This window comes from Citrus sinensis, chromosome 2 (assembly GCF_022201045.2).
Source record: "Citrus sinensis cultivar Valencia sweet orange chromosome 2, DVS_A1.0, whole genome shotgun sequence".
In the NCBI taxonomy this organism is placed as follows: domain Eukaryota; kingdom Viridiplantae; phylum Streptophyta; class Magnoliopsida; order Sapindales; family Rutaceae; genus Citrus; species Citrus sinensis.
Genome location: NC_068557.1, coordinates 28,526,966 through 28,546,826, shown reverse-complemented (window position 1 = coordinate 28,546,826; position 19,861 = coordinate 28,526,966). Strand labels below are relative to the sequence as shown.

The 19,861-nt window shown below is 32.5% G+C and overlaps 3 protein-coding genes across 6 annotated transcripts; 2 read left to right on the top strand and 1 right to left on the bottom strand.

Annotated features, from left to right (window-relative positions):
• Positions 1-1,054: 1,054 nt before the first annotated feature.
• Positions 1,055-1,972, top strand: LOC102607395 (uncharacterized). Its single transcript, XM_006468174.3, has one exon. The coding sequence runs from the start codon at positions 1,461-1,463 to the stop codon at positions 1,785-1,787; it is 327 nt and encodes a 108-aa protein (XP_006468237.2). The 5' UTR covers positions 1,055-1,460; the 3' UTR covers positions 1,788-1,972.
• Positions 1,973-9,382: 7,410 nt separating this feature from the next.
• On the top strand, positions 9,383-15,014 carry LOC102615183 (heat shock 70 kDa protein 16). 3 transcript variants are annotated; one of them, XM_006467965.4, is made up of 10 exons: positions 9,383-9,541; positions 9,742-11,039; positions 11,242-11,454; positions 11,943-12,038; positions 12,141-12,254; positions 12,610-12,804; positions 12,894-13,040; positions 13,127-13,261; positions 13,348-13,478; positions 14,590-15,014. In XM_006467965.4, the coding sequence occupies exons 2-10, from the start codon at positions 9,867-9,869 to the stop codon at positions 14,690-14,692; spliced, it is 2,307 nt and encodes a 768-aa protein (XP_006468028.1). In that variant the 5' UTR covers positions 9,383-9,541; positions 9,742-9,866; the 3' UTR covers positions 14,693-15,014. The 3 variants fall into 3 exon arrangements, with proteins under 3 accessions (XP_006468028.1, XP_024950880.1, XP_052291068.1); XM_025095112.2 differs by having other exon boundaries at positions 9,446-9,600; XM_052435108.1 differs by lacking the exon at positions 9,383-9,541 and having other exon boundaries at positions 9,548-11,039.
• Positions 15,015-15,134: 120 nt separating this feature from the next.
• Positions 15,135-19,771, bottom strand: LOC102615457 (protein DETOXIFICATION 40-like). 2 transcript variants are annotated; one of them, XM_006467966.4, is made up of 6 exons: positions 18,622-19,767; positions 17,234-17,290; positions 16,888-17,126; positions 16,011-16,129; positions 15,754-15,840; positions 15,135-15,392 (listed from the first exon to the last, which is right to left on the bottom strand). In XM_006467966.4, exons 1-6 carry the CDS (start codon positions 19,557-19,559, stop codon positions 15,327-15,329), a joined length of 1,506 nt encoding a protein of 501 aa, XP_006468029.2. In that variant the 5' UTR covers positions 19,560-19,767; the 3' UTR covers positions 15,135-15,326. The 2 variants fall into 2 exon arrangements, with proteins under 2 accessions (XP_006468029.2, XP_052291069.1); XM_052435109.1 differs by lacking the exon at positions 15,135-15,392 and adding an exon at positions 15,399-15,598 and having other exon boundaries at positions 18,622-19,771.
• Between the last annotated feature and the right edge of the window lie 90 nt (positions 19,772-19,861).

Here is a 19,861-nt window from a genome sequence, read left to right as displayed (position 1 = left end):
ATAATTTTATGTTAAATTTGAAGCTGTGATTAGAAGTCACGAGACTCACGACACCGACCTATAAAAGAAACTTAAAAATGAAAATTATTAGTAAAAAAGAGTCAGCAATTTTGTCAGTGCGTTGACTCTAACAGCAGCCCACTGCTCAACCACGAGAAAGCCCAAGTGCCCAGCACGTGTGAGGTTGCCCTTTGTCCCCTCATTCTCAGTTGACGATTAATTTTCAAATAATTTAATTCTCTTCATTTTGATTTGTTATTAATTATATTATGTCAAAGATGCTTCAGGTTCTGGTTCTGGTTCTGGTTCAGGATCAAGCCGGTGGAAATTATGTCTGTTTTTTAATATGTCAGGCCCCATGCGCTCTCTCTTTTGACTTTATAATCTCAGCTCAGAAGAGGCCCAACATATAAAAATAAATGTCGTTTGGTTTTACGTGATTTTTTCTGAGACAGTGTGTTAATTACTTAGCTTGCAGACATATATTATGTGTTGAAACCAAATTATTGTTCTGTAATCATTCATTTAGTAAACATATGGTCAAAAATGTAATCGAATAGCCGTTGATGTGAATGACTAAAAGATTCACCGGGGGACAAGTTCATAGTTATCCGGCACGCTCACCCACATGCTATTGCAGTTGCTATGAGAAATCCCCTTTAATCACCAACTACGTCTAACAAATATGTGGCAAAATTACAGCACCTAATCAATTTGACATAGCTGCAAAATTACAGGCTTAAAAAATTAGCAAGATATCATAGCGGCATAGCCTTATTTCCTGCACTTATTTTTTGTCATGCTTCCTCCATCTCTCTCCTTTTTAATGCCCAACAGGCAAACAATCTGGCTATCTTCCTCAATGACCTTTACGTGAACCAATTCTAACTTCACATATCTCATATACCAGAATTTTTACAAAATTTCAATTAATTATGTTATTTGAGTGATTGTTCAGGTTGTTATCATATGCATTTTTTATTGGGCTTTGATACACATGTCGAACAATGAATGGACGGGGAACAATGCCCGGATAAGTCCCAAGACTGTGGTGAAGGACGTGAAAAAAAGAAAGTGAAAACCAATATAATTATATGATGGCATGCATGGCTGCACGCAGGCACACAGCTAGAGCAGGTGAGTTATTTCACAATATGATGTAAGGGCCAACTCAGAGGAGTGCAGTGTTCAATCACCATTATTATTTTTAAAAAGAATTGAGCATTGGGTGCACATGCATTGCTTCATCACCATATGTCATATATGTGAGCATGACCTTGCTCATTTACCAAACCTTCAACCCCCTATAAATACACCCATTGATTCGAGCTTCAACTCCATCTCTGCTTCTTCTCTTGCATGTTAGCTATAGTTATTATATATTTGAAATCTGCAAGTACTTCACTTCTCTTTCTCATCAGCTCACCGGGGATCAAATTGCTAATTAAATCCTCTAGAAGATGACTATTTTGAGGAGAAACTGTGGATACTCAAAGATTGACAAGGAAGATCCTGAAGAGGTGAGTCGTCGGCGGGCGCAGTTTTTGATCTACAAAGTGCTCGTGCAAGCTGATTCTAGAAGAAAGCCATCGTTTATTCGGATCAGATTATGCAAGCTCAAGATCAAGATAGGAAAGAGATTGAGGAAGTTGAGAAAAAGCATGTTAGTAAGCATATCTGCTGCCAGAATCGCTTTTTACAAGCAACTTATCACTCAGTTGACTACTTGGAAGCGCTTTTTCGGCCAGGGAGAGACCATTGCTAGTCTTCCTCCTTTGTTCAATTGAAACTAATCCACCTCCTGTCTTATATTTTGTTATTAATCTGTATTACTATTTTGCAGGCAGCAAATGATCCAATACATGCATGATTGTTTTGCTTTAAGTTGTTCTCTTACTCTCTACAGAATTAATACAGAGCTTTTCTATCCAGTTTTCAGATTTTCTAAAAACCAGAAAAATATGAGCTTATATATTACCATCAAAATATTCTGGTCCTTGCAACTTGAGATAATTTGCATGTTCAATTCAAGCTTATTTCAATTCTCAGTGCTACCAATTGACAGTTTGAGATCATGACAAATCCTGATAAATTTGGGGTAGTTCAGAAATAATAATGAACTGACCAGACCAAGCTAGTTGAAATTAATTTGAAAAGAAAATGAACAGCATAGGGAATTTAAGTTTCGAGTTTAGACAGTGGTACATATATTATCTAATAGTACTTTCTGTCCAGTAGAGTTGTGGGTTGGTAGATAGAAGATGGATTTGCTCGCACGCAGATACAGAAGCAGTGGAGGCCATATTTGATTAATTATATAATTAATCAGTCAAATTGGATCGTAGTTGTTTGAAATCATTAATTAGATATGTTCGGACCACCGGCAAATAACTAAATGTAGTATGTTGAATCTAACATATAGTACAGGATTTATATGTGTGTGTGTGCTTGTGCAGGCAAATTAATATACAATATATTGAGAGTTAAAAGACTAGTCACTTTTTTCTGGAAAAAAAAAAAAGAAAATCATATTGGAGGACTTTGGAAAAATATAATAATCAGTTCAATTTCAATCCTAAGTTAGGTGATTTATTACATTTATTTTGATTGACTGTTTGAAGCCATTGTTAGATAAAAATTTAGTTATAATAGAGATGGGCTACTGAAAGTCCATAAGATCAATGTAAGTGCAGGGCAGGGAAATCAACGAAGTCCATCAAAATTTCAGGGTCTTACTTCCCAGTTCATGCCGTACTGTTCTACATGTCTTTTCCACAGCTGTTGTATTAATTGATTGGTTGAGTAGTGGCCAGCTAATGCAACCCATATGGTCCAATGGGAGGCCTATTAATTATAATGTTGAAAAATTGACATTTACAGGTAATAGAATATGTGCGTAATATGTGCAAAAAACAGTGCAAATATTATTACAGTCTCAAGTCGCAAGCACGTTACCGATCCTGTGCTGGATGAACACTACAGTCTCAAGTCTCAAGCACGTTTTAAGAGCCGTCCGTCCAACTGGACATAGAATGAATAATAATAAAATGTTAAAAAACTAGTTGATGAATAGCAATGGCTGAACTGAAGGTGGCAAGGGGAAGCCGCGAGTGACAGGAATGGCATTCGCTGCACTTCAATTAATACGTCTTTGGTCTAGTGGGAGAGCCCTTGCAGTTACAATGTGTGAGAGCAAGAGTTTGAACTTCCGTAAAAGTATTATGAGGTTAGTTTAATCCGTAGAAATAATCATATTCCTTACAAAATGTGAGTACAGTATACACCTCTCAATGTTAGAAAAGTTTAAAAATTTAGGCAAGTACTTTAGAATATCATCCTTCAATGATATAAAATCGGTCAATTTCCAACATTAGAGATTACAATTAGTATTTACGATCAGATTAATACAATTAAGATATCGTGTACATTGATCTTAGTTGTATTAATCTAATCGTAAATACTAATTGTAATATCTAATGTTGGAAATTGGCCGATTTTATATCATCCTTCAATTCGAATTAACAAAAACAATGTCTCCTTGTATAATATAGATTCCAAACATTCATGATTTGGATGTGAATAGGTCAAATTACTTATCCCTCGGTCTATTAGTGAAGTATCTCTCGAGGGATTGTGAAAAATGTTCCACTAGATATATTCTTGTTATTACTTGGACTCATATTTCTCAAAAGGTGGATCCCACTCTAATAGCCCCAAATAAATTAAATACATCCAATAAGACACCCATGGATGTTAGAGATAGTTTAAAAATTTAGACAAGTACTTTAGAATATCAATGTACACATAGGCGGATGTAGTGTAGGACTAGTGGGGGCTTGAGTCCCCACTGGAAAAAAAAAAAAAAAAAAACCCTTTTTGTTTAAAAGAAAAATTAATAAATTTTTAAATAATCTCTATCAAATTATCAAAAAGTCTCATTCTTTTAGTTTCTATAACCACAATAGAGAGAACATTTTCAGCAATGAAATTTGTGAAGAATAAACTTTGGAATTGGATGAGAGATGAATTGATGAATAATAATTTGATTGTTTATGTAGAAAAAGATGTATTTAATAATGTTGATAATAAGTCTATTGCACAACATTTTCAAAATATGAAATCGCATAGAGAACAATTGTAAATATGTTATAAAAAATTTTATATATTCAAATTTCAATTTTTACATTTTGTTGTTATTTAATTTAGCCCCCGGTAAATTATTTTTCTAGATTCGCCACTGAATGTACACGAGGTTTAATTATATAATATGATTTGTAAATATCAATTATAATCTCTAATGTAATATTAGTAATAATAATGTATATCAATATTTGGGGGAAAAAAAAACACAAACTCTTGTTTCATGCATGAATGACAACTCTAGCTGAGCTTTAATTTAAAAATAGGTTGAATGCATATTAACTCTTCACTCTTGGGCCATGGCCTTGCTATTGCTTTGACTTGAGTGAGTGTTCATTCACCGCATCTAGTCTACTCAACAGCTCAGCCAAATTTCAAGTCAATTTTTACGCGATGACGATGAATATGTCATGTAAATTCTCGTGCCACCACGTGCTTGCTGCCTTTCATCTGCATCGACCCTCTCTCCATTTAAGCATAAGTTCTTATCATAAAAGTGTAAATTTGGGCTGTCCTCTCTTTAGCTTAATTCTTCATCATGAGCTATGTTTCAGCTTTCATTGTTAAGCCTAGTTGAATATTATGGAATTTTTTTTCAAAGAAAAAACAGAGAAAAAACCACTCAAAATGTATACAAGTCCCTTGAAAATCTTTAGATTGCAACTTTAGTCACATTTTGTCACTCAAAATCCGTACAATTCGCCTTATTATGATGAGTTTAAAATAAATGTTTTTATTGTGCATTTGTACTTCCAACAACAAGACAGACTTATGCGGTACCATGACTACTCGAAATGAAATTGGAGATGATAATGTGGATTGCAATTTCATACTCAAAAAATTTTCCATATCTCAAAGCACTCCAAGTTTCAAAGAAAATCTATTATCATATCAAACATTAAAAATTTTATGATTTTCACCACATATGTGCTGATCCAAAGATGCTGTTATTAGTGAACTGCCGGTGTAGACCATATCAACAATCTACATGGGGATCGAAATTAGTAATTTGCATTCTACATTGATTTCGGCTTCATTTGGCACAACTTTTTAAGTAGAGTTTACTTAATTATAGCTTTTACAAATAAAGTTTCTACCAAAAAAAATTTAATTGTTGGTTGTCAATGAGAATTTTTATTAAAATTTTATAAAATTACTTTAATAGACAAACTTTTTAAAGTTATGTTATGAAAAAAATAAAATAAGTTATTAAATAGTAGATGATATTTTAGATATTTTAACATTTAAAAAAAAAATTAACCTCTACTCCCAAAAGCCTAAAATTTGAGTTTTTGATATTATAATCAAAATAGCTTATCTAAACTTCAAAAACTCTACTAAAAAAAAAAAAAAACAAACAAACAACAACAAAAATGATAAGACCTTATTAAATTAAATAAACATTTATGACCATTATAAAACATACCAAATAGGCACTTCATCATATACTAAACAAATTAACAAACGGTATAAGATATTTAAAGGAAAATATAACTAGAATTAACATAAGAGCCAAATTCCCAATTAAGATCAATGACAGTAAATTGCTGAAGTTGATTTTTTATGACCGAAATGACTTAATTGAATCATATGTAGTGTAATTATACTTATATGGCATTTGTTTTTTTTTTATTTGAAATATGAATTACTCCAAATTAATCCAAATTCTGAATAGATCTCTAAATCTAAATGACACTTTTTTTTGCATGACAAGAATTTCTAAAAATAAATACTATTTTTTTTTTTACTTTAAAAAACTGATAACTTATATTTTTACATTTGTATCCTCACTAAATTAAATGTTAAAATATAAAAGCAGAAGTAATATAAATTGGAAAATGATGATCACTTCCCACCACTACAGGCATAAACGCAAAATCACAACTTAAAGCATGAATTAAAATCCAAAGCAGTAAAAAAAGATTTTATAAATTCAGATTATATAATTACATAAAAAGCTTAAGAAAAATATCTTTGATTACTACTAATAGAAATTCATCAATAACTTGAAGAATGAAACAACTTAGCAAAATGATGAGGTATATCAGCAAAAAAAAAAAAGACGAGTTTATATTATTTGGGTAAATTTGCATGGAATTTTGGAGTAGGTATAGAAAACAAATAACAACGTAGAGATGTATTTGACATTAAAATTTAGTTGCCTTATTCAATTTTTTTTTATTGTGTGTGTAGTTAAAATTATCCAAAAAGTATAAAAACAAATACTTAGAATTGACTTAATTAATTAAGCTAAATAACTTCAAATCGTTAAGTTAAAAAACAAAGGCATCTTTCCCTTGTAAAAAAGTAAATTTTTTTTTTAACTCTTTCTGTTTAATTTGTTCCTAGCTTAAACTCTTTTGCTTTTATAACTTATATCCCAATACCCAATTTTACCACTCTTCGTAATACCGATGTTCTCCAAAATTTAATTTATACAGCAACATTTACCACAAATCTCTTCAAATTTACAATAATAATAAACTTAGGGAAATTGCCAATTTATCCCCTACAGTAATTAATATATACCATTTTTCCTCCTGCTGTTTTTATAATGGTCAAAAATCCTCATGACAGTATAAGTTTACAATAATACCCTTATTTTCAACTACTCTTTTATTTATATTTATTATAAACAAATAAATCACAGAAACTAAATAAAAAATTAAGCATTAAAAACAAGAAATATATGTTTTGATATGAGAAAAAAATTAATAATAAATTTTTTTTCTTGTACTTATTTATTTTGTGAAAATTTTCTTATAATAAATATATAAGAAAGTTATTATAAAATGATAAAAAAATTATTATAATAAAATTTGAATGACAAATAAAAATTTATTATAAGATAAATAATAAAATATTTTGCCTATACTTTTTACATTTAATTTTAAAATATTACAAAATATTTATTATAAAAAAATGTTCACAAAATAAATAATTACAAAAAGATTTTACTATTAATTTTTTTCTCATATCAAAACATATATTTCTTATTTTTAATACTTAATTTTTTCTTTAGTTTCTATTCATGTAATTTATTTAATTTATTTAATTTATAATAAATGTAAATAAAAAAATAATTAAAAATAAGGATAATATTGTAAATTTATGTTGTCAGGAAAATTTTTTACCATTATAAAAATCACAATGAGGTAAATAATATATGTTGATTTTTGTAGGTGAAAAGTGTCAATCCCCAATAAACTTATTCCAAAGATATGACGGACCCATACATTAATGGGTTCCTCTATGATGCTGTAAAAAATTTACAGCATCAATAATGTATTAATTGTGAACCATTAGATTTAATCAATGGTATATAATATTTGTACTAAAAAAATAATTTTAAAATAATAGTAAACAGTTTGTTAACCGTTCAAGTGGGTGGAGATTTTTTGTAAAATAATTGTGACCACCCTTAGAGTTTGAAACAATTTCACTTAAATATCATATTTTATTTAAAATAACTTTGCAGCCCTCCTTTAAATTTGTAATATGATAATCTTTTTAAATAAATCTTCCAAAATCAATTACCATTAAGTATAAAATATAATATCAAGTAGGTTATTTAACACAAAGTCTTATAATAATTTGTATTGTATGAATTTAATTACAAACCATTAATACCTAAATAATAATGATAATAAAAGGCATTTCAATAAACTATTTTATATGTGTTTTATTAATAATACTATATGAGTCACAACAAAGGAGAAATATTTTATTCACCAATTATTATTGAAAAATATATATGTCTATATAACTATAGAGTGATAAATATTTTGATTTAAATTTTTAACAAAAAATTAAACTATTTATTTCATGCAATTCAATGGTGGAGGATATAACATTATGAAATGTTGCTTTGACTTTCAATATCAACCATTAGATTATGATATATTAGTGGCTCAAATATTATGTCAAAATTTTAAGTTAAAGTATCCCAAATCATATATTTATAATGGAAATATAAAAACATGCAATGATTTTTTTTCCTCATTTTGTCCATTAAATATTATTTGATGTGATATTTTATTTATTGTCACTATTAATTATCATAATAAAAATAATGACTCTTCGTAACATAAAAATTTTATAATTACTATTAAATAATGATAATAAAATAATCTTTCATGATTCATAAACTAAAGTTAATTAGAAATATATGTTAGATTTAACTTTTATGAAATTAACAAAGTGACATTTGAAAATAAAATGAAAACAAGCTTGTGAAAGTTAAATTTTATAAGGCTCATATAATTTTTACCATGTCAATAAAAATATAAAAATATAAATGATTTTCTTTTACTTTTTTTCCCACGTAAATATTATTGGAGGTAATATTTTATTTATTGTCACTATTACCTATCACAACAAAAGTAATGACTCTTCATAACATAAAATTTTATAATTACAATCCAAGGATATCAATAAAATAATCTTTCACGATTTATAAACTAAAACTCATTAGGAATATATGTTCGATTTAACTTTTATGAAATTAACAAAGTGATATTTGAAAATAAAATGAAAATATATAAGCTTATAAAACTTAAAACTCCTACCATGTAAGCATATTAACAGTAAGATAAATATAAAGTTCAGAAAATAAGTATATTAAATGGGTGTTAAAAATGATACATACTTCATGATCAATTATACAATGGCCCTTAATATTACATAAAATAATGAGTATTTTAATATACGATATTAAATTTTATTAAAACACGTGTGATCAAGTAATTTTTATAATCTCAACAATGAGTTTATTGATGTAAATATGACATTTACTTTAAGTATATGTACTTAGTTGTGTTATTTATTAGTTTTATATCATATATAAGTTTTGCAATTACAACTTATTTATTTGATTTGTGTTAAATAACCTACTATTATATTTTATACTTAATGGTAATAGATTTTGGAAGATTTATTTAAAAAAGATTATCACATTTCAAATTTAAAGGGGGATTGAAAAATAATTTTAAATAAAATATATTATTTAAGTGAAATTATTTCAAACTCTAAGGGTGGTCATAATTATTTTACAAACTTTTCCATCCCTTACACGTTTGCTAACCGTTTATCATTATTTTTTATTTTTATTTTTACCTACAAATATTATGTACAATTGATTAAATCCAATAGTACACAATTAAAAATATTATTAATGTTGTAAAACAATTACAGCATCATAAAAGAATCCTACATTAATACATTATTGAGCCTCGTTTGATGCTGACGTGGACATCGACTCCGCAAAAGCCCGCTTTGGAAGGCACTGTTTGTTTATTCTTTTTGCGCATTGCTAGGATGCATTCGATCTTAAAAAAATGCCAATCTCCAGTTCGCTAAACCAAACAAGTCCCTCCATTTTTTGAAGTCTGGTAAAAACCTGGTAACGTTTTCGTTTCCAATCCTTTTTAAGTCTTTTCTCTGTTTGGTTGCCGAGAAAGTGTAAGAAAATTTAAATTCTGATCAACTCTATACTTAATAGACCAGTTTCCACTTAATTAAGCTAAAATCAGTATATTCACTTCTTTATCTGTCTATTGTTTTTTTCCCCGTTTTAATATAATCTTATTCAAACATTTTCAGCCAATTCTGAGACGTTTCAGTCACTCTAAATCGCTTTAGTTAATCTCAAATTGTAGCAATTCCTATGGGGTTTTGAAGTGAAGCATTTGAACCTCCGTAGGATTTGGTTTTTAAGTGTTGCGAGAATGAGTGTGGTGGGGTTCGATATTGGAAATGAGAATTGTGTGATTGCGGCTGTGAAGCAAGGTGGAATGTTGGATGTTTTGTTGAACGATGAATCCAAACGTGAGACCCCAACTGTGGTGTCATTTAGCGAGAAGCAGAGGTTCCTGGGATCGGCTGGAGCTGCTTCTGCGATGATGAACCCGAAATCAACAATTTCTCAGGTTAAGAGACTGCTTGGTCGGAAATTTAGGGAAGATGATGTGCAAAAGGACCTTAAGTTGTTTCCATTTGAAACCTGTGAAAGTCATGATGGTGGAATTTTGATTATGTTAGAGTACTTGGGGGAAACTCATAAGTTTACACCAGTTCAGATACTGGGAATGTTGCTTTCCAATTTGAAGCAGATAACTGAGAAGAATATAAAAATTCCCATCTCAAACTGTGTGATTGGGGTTCCTTGTTACCTCACAGATGTTCAGAGACGTGCTTATTTGGATGCAGCAACAATTGCTGGCTTGAAGCCATTGAGATTGATGCATGATTGTACTGCCACTGCTCTAGGATATGGTATATACAAGACTGATTTTTCCAATGTGGGTCCAACTTATGTTGTTTTTGTGGACATAGGTCATTGTGACACACAGGTCTGCGTTGCATCGTATGAAAATGGACACATGAAGATACTTTCTCATGCATTTGATGAGAGCTTGGGAGGGAGAGACTTCGATGAGGTTTTGTCTAGTTATTTTGCAGCACAGTTCAAGCAGCAGTATGATATTGATGTTTATACAAATGTTAAGGCATCTATTAGGCTGAGGGCATCATGCGAGAAACTGAAGAAGGTCTTGAGTGCAAACGCCGAGGCTCCACTTAATATAGAGTGCTTGATGAATGAGAAAGATGTCAAGGGTTTTATTAGGAGGGAAGAATTTGAGAAGCTGTCATCAAGTCTTCTGGAGAGGATGAGAATTCCTTGTCAGAAGGCTTTGGCTGGTTCTGGTCTCAATGTGGAGAAAATTCATTCAGTTGAGCTGGTTGGTTCAGGTTCTCGGATACCTGCTATTTCAAGGATGTTAAATTCTCTCTTCAATAGAGAGCCTGGCCGGACAATAAATGCAAGTGAGTGTGTTGCTCGTGGTTGTGCTCTTCAGTGCGCAATGCTCAGTCCACAATATTGTGTTAGAGAGTTTGAGGTTTGTGTTTTCCTCTAGTGCAATGGACACTGTTTTTTTAAAACTCTTTGGTATTTTAATTTGATCAATATGATTTCCATCGTTTATGATCTTTCTTTTTTTCTCCCAAACTATCTGATTATTATACTTTTCTTCAGTGTGATAGTGTATCTGAGCATGGGGCCTATATCAAGACTTAATATATCTAATTTTCTGTTATCAGGTTCAAGATTCCTTTCCTTTCTCCATTGGATTCTCATCTGAGAAAGGTCCAATTTGTACATTTTCAAATGGCGTGCTTCTTCCTAAAGGCCAACCATTTCCAAGTGTTAAGATTCTTACATTGCATAGAAGTAATGGTTTCCAACTGCAAGCATTCTATGCTGATCAGAATGAATTACCATCTGTTGTATCTCCTCAAATTAGTAGTTTTATGGTATGACTCTATTCGTACATACTTTTCTTTTCCCCATATATATTTAGATTGTCTAGATTTTTTGGTAATAGTATATTGATTGAAATAATGCAATGCTGACAATTTAGACTTACAATTTCTTTTGACTTCTTGGGTGCTTCTGAATTTTCACAGCATTCACTCCTAATGATGATATTGTAGTGCATCTTTCATTTCTGTTTTTTTTTTGGGATATCCAAAACTGTTAAATTTTTAAACCCATCTCAGTTTATATCAATGCTTGCTTAATTAATATCCTCCATCCAAGTATTTTTATAAATTGAATTTCCTGAAACATTACCACAAATTTGTATTTAGTCTGTTATTATTCTTTGCATGAAATCTGTAATTAGTCTTTATTCAGAGGACGCATTTGTATTTATGTGTTTTGGTATTTCATCGTCTCTTTTGGGTTTTTAACTGTTAAGATTCTGTGTTTGTGCTTGAATTTATGGTTTACATTTTTGTAGATTGGGCCTTTCCAAACTTCCCATGCGGAAACAGCAAGAGTCAAAGTCAGAGTACATCTAGACCTTGATGGGGTTGTGAGAGTACAGTCAGCTTCAGTGAGTATATAGTTAGATCAATGGACCTTGCAACACTATTTACCTTCTGTTGTTTTTCTGGTAATTACTCTGATTTGTTTTTAATCACTTCTACTTGATCAGTTAATTGAAGAATTCGTGGACGATTCTGTGAGAAGGGAATCCAGGGATGCTCATTTGACTTTAGAAGAAGATGCCAAATCTGATCATACACCTGCTACAGCAATTGATCCTGAAGTCAGTTATCTTAAATTTTCTGTTCCTTCATTCATAAGTTCACCATATATCTGTCCTATCTAACTCTTGTTTGCATTTGCATTATTTTATCACTTCCATTAACATCCCCGTGAAAAGATATTAAAATAAATTTATTTGGAAATGCTTGCTTTAACTGTTTGTTTTATAATTCAAATTGCATTGCCCGATTGATGATCCTGGCTTAATTATTAGCAGTTGTCCCCACCTAACAGTGCCTCTCTGAAGATGTTTTTGTTTAATTATATTGCATATTGTTATGAACTGATTTTATTCTAACTAAGGATCAAAAGTGTTAATTTGGAAGGTTGATTATGAGTACAATTTTCTTTTGCAGATAAATAGAAAGGGCAAGGTCCTCAAAAGGCTGGAAATTCCAGTTAATGAGAATGTCAATGGTGGAATGACAAAGACTGAGCTTTCTGAAGCTGTTGAGAAAGAACATCAGTTGGTGCAGCAGGACTTGAAGATGGAGCGAACCAAAGATAGGAAAAATGCCTTGGAGTCCTACGTCTATGAGATGCGGGATAAGGTACATTTCAGATATAATAGCTATAACATCCTCCCTTTTCTAAATAACAGCTATCAGGATTGAAATTAATAACAAAATTATATGATCAGATTTCAAATATATACCGGAGTTTTGCCACTGAGTCAGAGAGAGAAGGAATCTCTAGAAATCTTCGAGACACTGAGGAGTGGCTCTATGAAGATGGAGATGACGAATCTGAAAATGTCTATGCAGAGAGGCTGGAGGATCTTAAAAAGGTTACTAGCTTGTACATTTTTTTTTTTTGGAGTCATGTAAATCAATTTCCTAACTGAAATAACTATCTAATTCCAAAATTTTATAGCTTGTTGATCCAATTGAAGGTCGATACAAAGATGAAGAAGCCAGAGCTCAAGCTACTGGTGCTCTGCTAAAATGTGCAATGGACTACCGGAAGGTTGTCGAAGCACATTCACTTCCATCCAAAGTGAGAGATGCGGTATGATCTTTGTCCTGTAATAGGTTCTAGGTGAATAGAATGACTATTAGTAAATCATTCTACTATCCGAACGTTCTTTTTTGCAGGTCATTGATGAGTGCAGTAAAGCAGAGGAATGGCTGCGAGAAAAAGTCACACAGCAGGACTCATTACCCAAAGATGCTGATCCAATATTATGGTCGACTGAAATCAAGAGAAAATCAGAGGCTCTTGACTTGTATGTTTTCCATCACTAACCTATACAAGTAAACAAAACATACAGTCCATTCCTTACTAGGATAATAGATGATTCAGATAATTTCGCAGTATACAATCCATATTAAGCTCTTAGGGCAGAGATTCTTTCATAGTGAATGCACCTATATGTATGAAAATTATGAATTGTAGATGTCCGCATTTTGTTAAAAAATCCAGACTGGCAACTCTTAATATCAAGACTTGCTAAAAGGCAAAAATTGTGAGTTCCAATGCATTCATTATGCCATGCAACTCTTTACACCGAGAGTTGAGAGAATCTGTCTTTTAGTAACTCTTGACATTGAGAGTTTTTGTTCAAGATTTTGACAAAATATGGATGCCTGGAAGAGATAAGGATATTATATATAGGATTAATTATACTTGTATGTGCTGTAAATTTAGTCAAATATTCACAAAATCCTACAGATGACAGTGTATGGCACAAAAACATATTGCTCTAGTTAAAAGAACAGCCAAGTTTATCAAGGGTCAATCAAGCTCCAAAGAAAATTAAATGTATCAGATAATTTCTGACTGTTAAATTGCTTCGTGTTTCATTTTGTATTCAACTATGTTATATACATCCACATCAGGTTTGTTCATCCCTTATATGTAGGGAAGTTGGTATTTTGCCCTTCGTACACCCATCTGAAGGATTTAACAACTGCACTTATACTGACCATATGATACTCTCTTTTTAGTATTTGTATTATTGATTATTTGGGTCCATTTAATTTTTGTGATTAGGAATATATATATATATTTTGGTTGAAAAACTGTTTTAATTCGATGTGGTATGTATCTGGTCTCTACCATGGCGCAGAGAGGCTTGAAACTTCTTATGAGGTCATCACAAGAGAAACTTTTTGTAACACCTTGCCATTGGATCTTCGTTTATGCCTCACATGTTTTGCTAGTTTGTATTTAATATCGATGATCAATATACAATCTTAACTCTCTATCATCGATCGGTCGTCTCTTTAGTCCATATGTTTGCCAAATCTCCTTTTGGTGCATGTGTGTATATTTTGTTTCTGCATTACACTTTTTTTCTTTAATGTCTGACACAATCTATAAATTGTATTTTTCAGGACATGCAAGTGCATAATGAGATCCAACCCATCTGTCCCGATAAGAGATGATGCAAATGACTCGGACCGGAAAAGAAAATCAGATCACATGGAGTTGGATTAGATTTGTGAAAATTAGACACCGAAGGCAAAAGGAAACAGCACTAACGAAGTTTAAATGATTTTAGATTTACACTGACCTGTTTAGAACTTTTTACGCTGTTGTTCACAAGTACAGTGGGACGGTCATTGTTGCTCAAGGGAAACGCTGATTTTTTTTCATATTTTCATAGGTTTTCAACATTGTGTCGGCATTTATTCAATGGGATCCCCTAGGCTTTGGATCATTTTGTTGGGATTTAAATGGTCTGTATAGAGGATGATTCTGAAGCATCCATATTGTTTACTGATTGGTTTTAGTGAATGATAGTCAACTATTATACTGATCTGTGCGTATGTGTGTCAAGCTAAGGATTGGAATGTTTTAAGAATTCAATTACCCGGTAATTAAATGCAAATCTTGAAAGCAAATCGTCTCGACTCCAAACCAAATGGGAAAAAAAGAATGTTTTAAAATGGTAAGCGGCAAATATTATTTGATAGCTATAGGCGGTTGCATTCGTATTTCTGCTATCTGTCTCAATCAGTTATTGCTATTTGGCTGCTGGGGGTTGAGAGTTCTGGCCTTGAATTGATGAGTCCATGCTGACCTGCCGCTTGCACTTGTCAGAATTCTGGTTTCTTCAGCAATAAATCAATCAATTCTTCAGAAGAGGTTGCTGCTTGTCTTCCCATTTATCCAATCGCATCTTTGCTTTCTCCACCTGAAACTCCAAACCCAAAATATCTCAAGTTCTACATCATAACCTGCCTGCCTGCCTGCCTGCCTGCCTGCCTGTAACTCAAAACTACACCTAACCCTCTTGTGATGCTGATGCAATGATGCACGTGTGACTTATTGATAAGATCATTAGCCCGGCCGAGGGAGTAGAGAGACAACTACTTGTCTTGGAAATGTAAATGCTTGACGCTTGACACAATCAAGTGAAATGAAATCTACGTCAAAGACACATCATTGTCTAATTTCTAAAGCCCCACATGCATTTTTAAGGCATCGTCTGGCTTCATTAAATATGGGTAAGAAAACCAAAAAAAAAAAAAAATGATTAACTCAAATGAACTTGCCTCTTTCTTCCAGTCGGTACGAATTGTTACCCACAGTAAAATAATGGTCTGCATAGCGGTACCTCCGATCATCCCAGACCATATACCCTGCTCAAACAAACTAATTAGTGGATCAGAACTAAAAAAAAGGATTGGTTTCGAGGGAAAAAAAAACTAATGGAAGAGCTTTAAAATAAAAATAACTATATATGTATGTTACTTAGAAGTGAAGCAGAAGAGTCAATATATAGTGATCGTTACTAATGTCGATTTTTCACCTTAGCGCCAAAGTTGAACTTGAAACCAAGAAGACAGCCCAATGGAATTCCAACAATGTAATAACATGCAATATTTACATATGCCACGAAAGCTTGCCATCCACATCCAACAGCCACCCCTTCACCATTTAAATTGACAACTTATTATTATAACACAAGATTATGATGGAATTGATGGGAAAAAAAAAAAAACACAGTCAATTTTGAGGGCTTTAATTTGTCCTTTTGCATTTGTATGCTTTCTAATAGAATAATGTACCAAAAAATAAGAATTAAACAGCATCCAATGCACAGAGTGCAAATGAGCACATAATATTAGGTATGGCCAACACACTAATTTTAGTTAAGAACAGCCCGAAGCACCAGGTAACGACACTATTTCGTTAGCCACCCTCACTGATTACTTTTTTGATACGGTATTTATTATAAAAGACAGCTTGTATGCATGGTAATAAATATTGCTGGCAGAAAACAAATAAAAAAGGCAATCTCTAAGTTACAATTAATGTAAGATACACCATTCATATAAACAGTACATGTATAGGGTTTACATATTATTCATGTGAGAGGTGTATCTTATATTAATTGTAACTTAAGGATCCCATAAAAACATGTTACCTGTGCTAAATTTTTAGATGTCATTTCATGGAAAAATTTTAGAATACATCTGTTGTACTAAGTCACCCATACAACAAGTAAATAATGTCATGACATGTGTGTATTTATTTTATAAATTATCATGCAAGTAGTGGTTGTATTAAACTCAATTACACATGTTATGCATGCATTAATTGATTGTAACACAACAGATGTATTTTAGAATTATTCCATTTCATGACGCAAGTAAAGAAAATAAGAAATATATGCATGTACGGACCTGATAACACAGGTTGAACACCATTGAGGAGAAGAGTGAGAGCCAAGAGTGGACATAGCTCTGAAACTGCATTGGCCACGACCTCACCACTGGTGAAGGCATAGCTGATGACGTGGCGAAGAGCCAGCACTATGACGGCAAAGACTACAGAAATTATGAAAGAGATTGAAGTCACCACTACAACCGAAAATGCTGCTGCCTTGGGGTTCCCAGCTCCAAGCTCATTGCTCACCCTCACACTGTTTCAATTAAATTCCACACATCGTTTAATTAAAGTTAATCTTTTTACTATTAGGGATTATAACAAACATTGAAAAAGAAAAAAAAAAACACTCAAATGACTAACCTTGCGGCTGCATTGAACCCAACTGAAACCATGAACAACAACCCAGACACAGCCATACTGCATTAATCACCGTATTAGTTAAAACAAATTACTAAAAAAGTCAAAAGAATTAGAAAAAAATCATTGTGCCCGATATAATGAAACCTATATAATGCATTAGGGTCCTGTTTGGAAGCTAGTTGTTGTCATTTGAAAGCTATATTGACATAATTTTTCACTTCTACAATGAAAAATTTATTATAGATTTAATAATTTTATTAAAGTTATTGTTTAAAAATCATGTTTACTATATATTATTAACTTTTATTTCATAGTTATAACTTTTTTTCGGCAGTAGCTGTAAATTAAAAAGTACAACACCTCAATTCCAAACATGCCTAAGTAAAGTTAAATTTGAATGTTTAATCATACTTTTTGATTTTATTAAGATTCTTGACGCCAAAAATCTTACTAACATACTTCTTTTTCTTTTTTTATAAAACTAATAAACTTGATAAATGAGATTCTACTACTTGGAGGCTAGAGCTCACCAAAAGACGCTTTTTTAAAGACTTATTTGTTTACTAAAGTGAAAAATAGAATTGTTATGTGGTAAATAGAAGTGTGAACAACTAAGTCTTCTCCCAAAAAAAACTTTTCAAATAAGATTAAGTCTATATTATTTTAATTAATTTTTTTTCTCTCACAAAATAATAACAATTTATATTTCTCTTCCTTCAACAATGATAAGATAAAAATAATATAATATTAAATTAAAAGCTTTAAAGAGTTCTTACAGAGTGAAGCACTAATTTATTTAAAGAGTTTCTTAGAGCTCTTTTTAATCATGAGCCTCTTTAAATAAGAAATAAATAAAATAGTGTTTTGCCGATGTTAATTTTATAAATATGTGTTACTACAAGTGGCAGGCTGAAGGAATATATTTTGTCAGATTTAATGGAAGTGGGCAAGTGGCTGAATAACGACATGAAGAAAGGGTTCAATAAATAATATATATACGCCAAATTAATGAGTCAATCATTTGGTAAATTAATTGAGCTTTCGAAACGGCTACTTGAGAACAAGAATTGGAAACAAAATACAACACGTAATAAATTTTGAAAACCCAATTCTTTATCAAAAGATATATATCAGAACATGTTAGTATCAATCGTTAACACAATCACTGTTGAACGAACACAATCACTGTTGAACGATAAATCATATAGAGGGACACATTGGACCACAATGTACGCGTGTGTGTAAGGTTATATTTTCATACTAACTTTCTTGGGAAAAAAAGAAGAAAAAAGAATGGCCTTTCATGATTTCTTAACTCAAAATGATTAAGATTAGAGCGAATTTCCTTCATACGATTAAAACAAACAGGTGTCTGAAAATACACTTACCAAACAGAAAGAGAGTCCAAGGCAAGCTCAGGATTATCGAGCAACCCTGCTATCAAAACAAGTATCTGAAAATACCATGTCTCCAAGCAGAGCATCACCGCCGACGATCCCGACAGTTTCAGGAATTCACAGATCCCGGAAAATGCCTGCACACTAAACCCAGTCCACGTGTGCTTACATTTATCGCTCATCAAGATGTAAGCAAACTGGGCCCCAACTATAATATACCACGACAAACTTAGCACCAAGGATGCACCAATCAACCCCGCACCAAATTTGTAAACCACCAGCCAGCTTAGCAAGAGGTGCAACACAAGAGTAGCAGCTGATATGTAAGCACTCGGAAGCACAATGCTCTGTGCTTGGAGGAACTTTTGTATTGGGAAGTTCACAGCGTAAGCAAAGATTTGTGGGATCAGGCCGTAAACAAACAGTGCAGCCGCGGACGCCACAGCCGTTGATTCACCAAGTAAGATCAACATTGGCTTACAAAAAATGTAAACCATCATCACTGGCACCCCTGTAGCCAGTAGAACAAATGTTGCTCTTTGCATGTATACGCCTAGCATCTCGTATCTGCCGGCGCCATAGGCCTGGCCACATAGCGTCTCAACTGCACTCCCCATGCCGAGCATGAGGCCGTAGGCGAAGAGTTGGATGCCGCTGTTGCCAAGAGATGCGGCAGCGAGCTCGAGGTTGCCGAGATGGCCGCAGAAGACGCGAGTTGAGAGTGACATGAGGTTGTTGATGAGGTAAACAAAGACGGCTGGTGCAGCAAGACGGACGAGGAGCTTCAGTTCGAGCCAAGAGGCAATCTGCAGCCGCTTGAAACACGACAAGTTGGTGTCGGACAACACATTTTCAAGTCTACGGCTTGCATCTGTAGCTTCGGATTCTATAATTGGTTGGTATTGGGCTGCTTCTACTGGAGACTCCATCGCTGTGCCTCTGTGCGTGTGATGATGAAGATTATTAACTTTGGATTGGTTATAGCCTTGTAGGATGAAGAGGATTATTTTTATACTGTTCAGCAATATTTAGCTACACACACAGACAGAGGATGCTTCCAAATAAGCCATGAGTGTCACACTGCCTGTACATCTTTGATTTTGCAAATTTTTAAATCTTGACGATTTGTTATTATTTTATTTTTAATTTCATAAAAATTTAATGATTGGCTTCAATGAAGTTTCACGTGGTTAGCTAGCACACATCAATATCACAGATGAAGTGATTAATT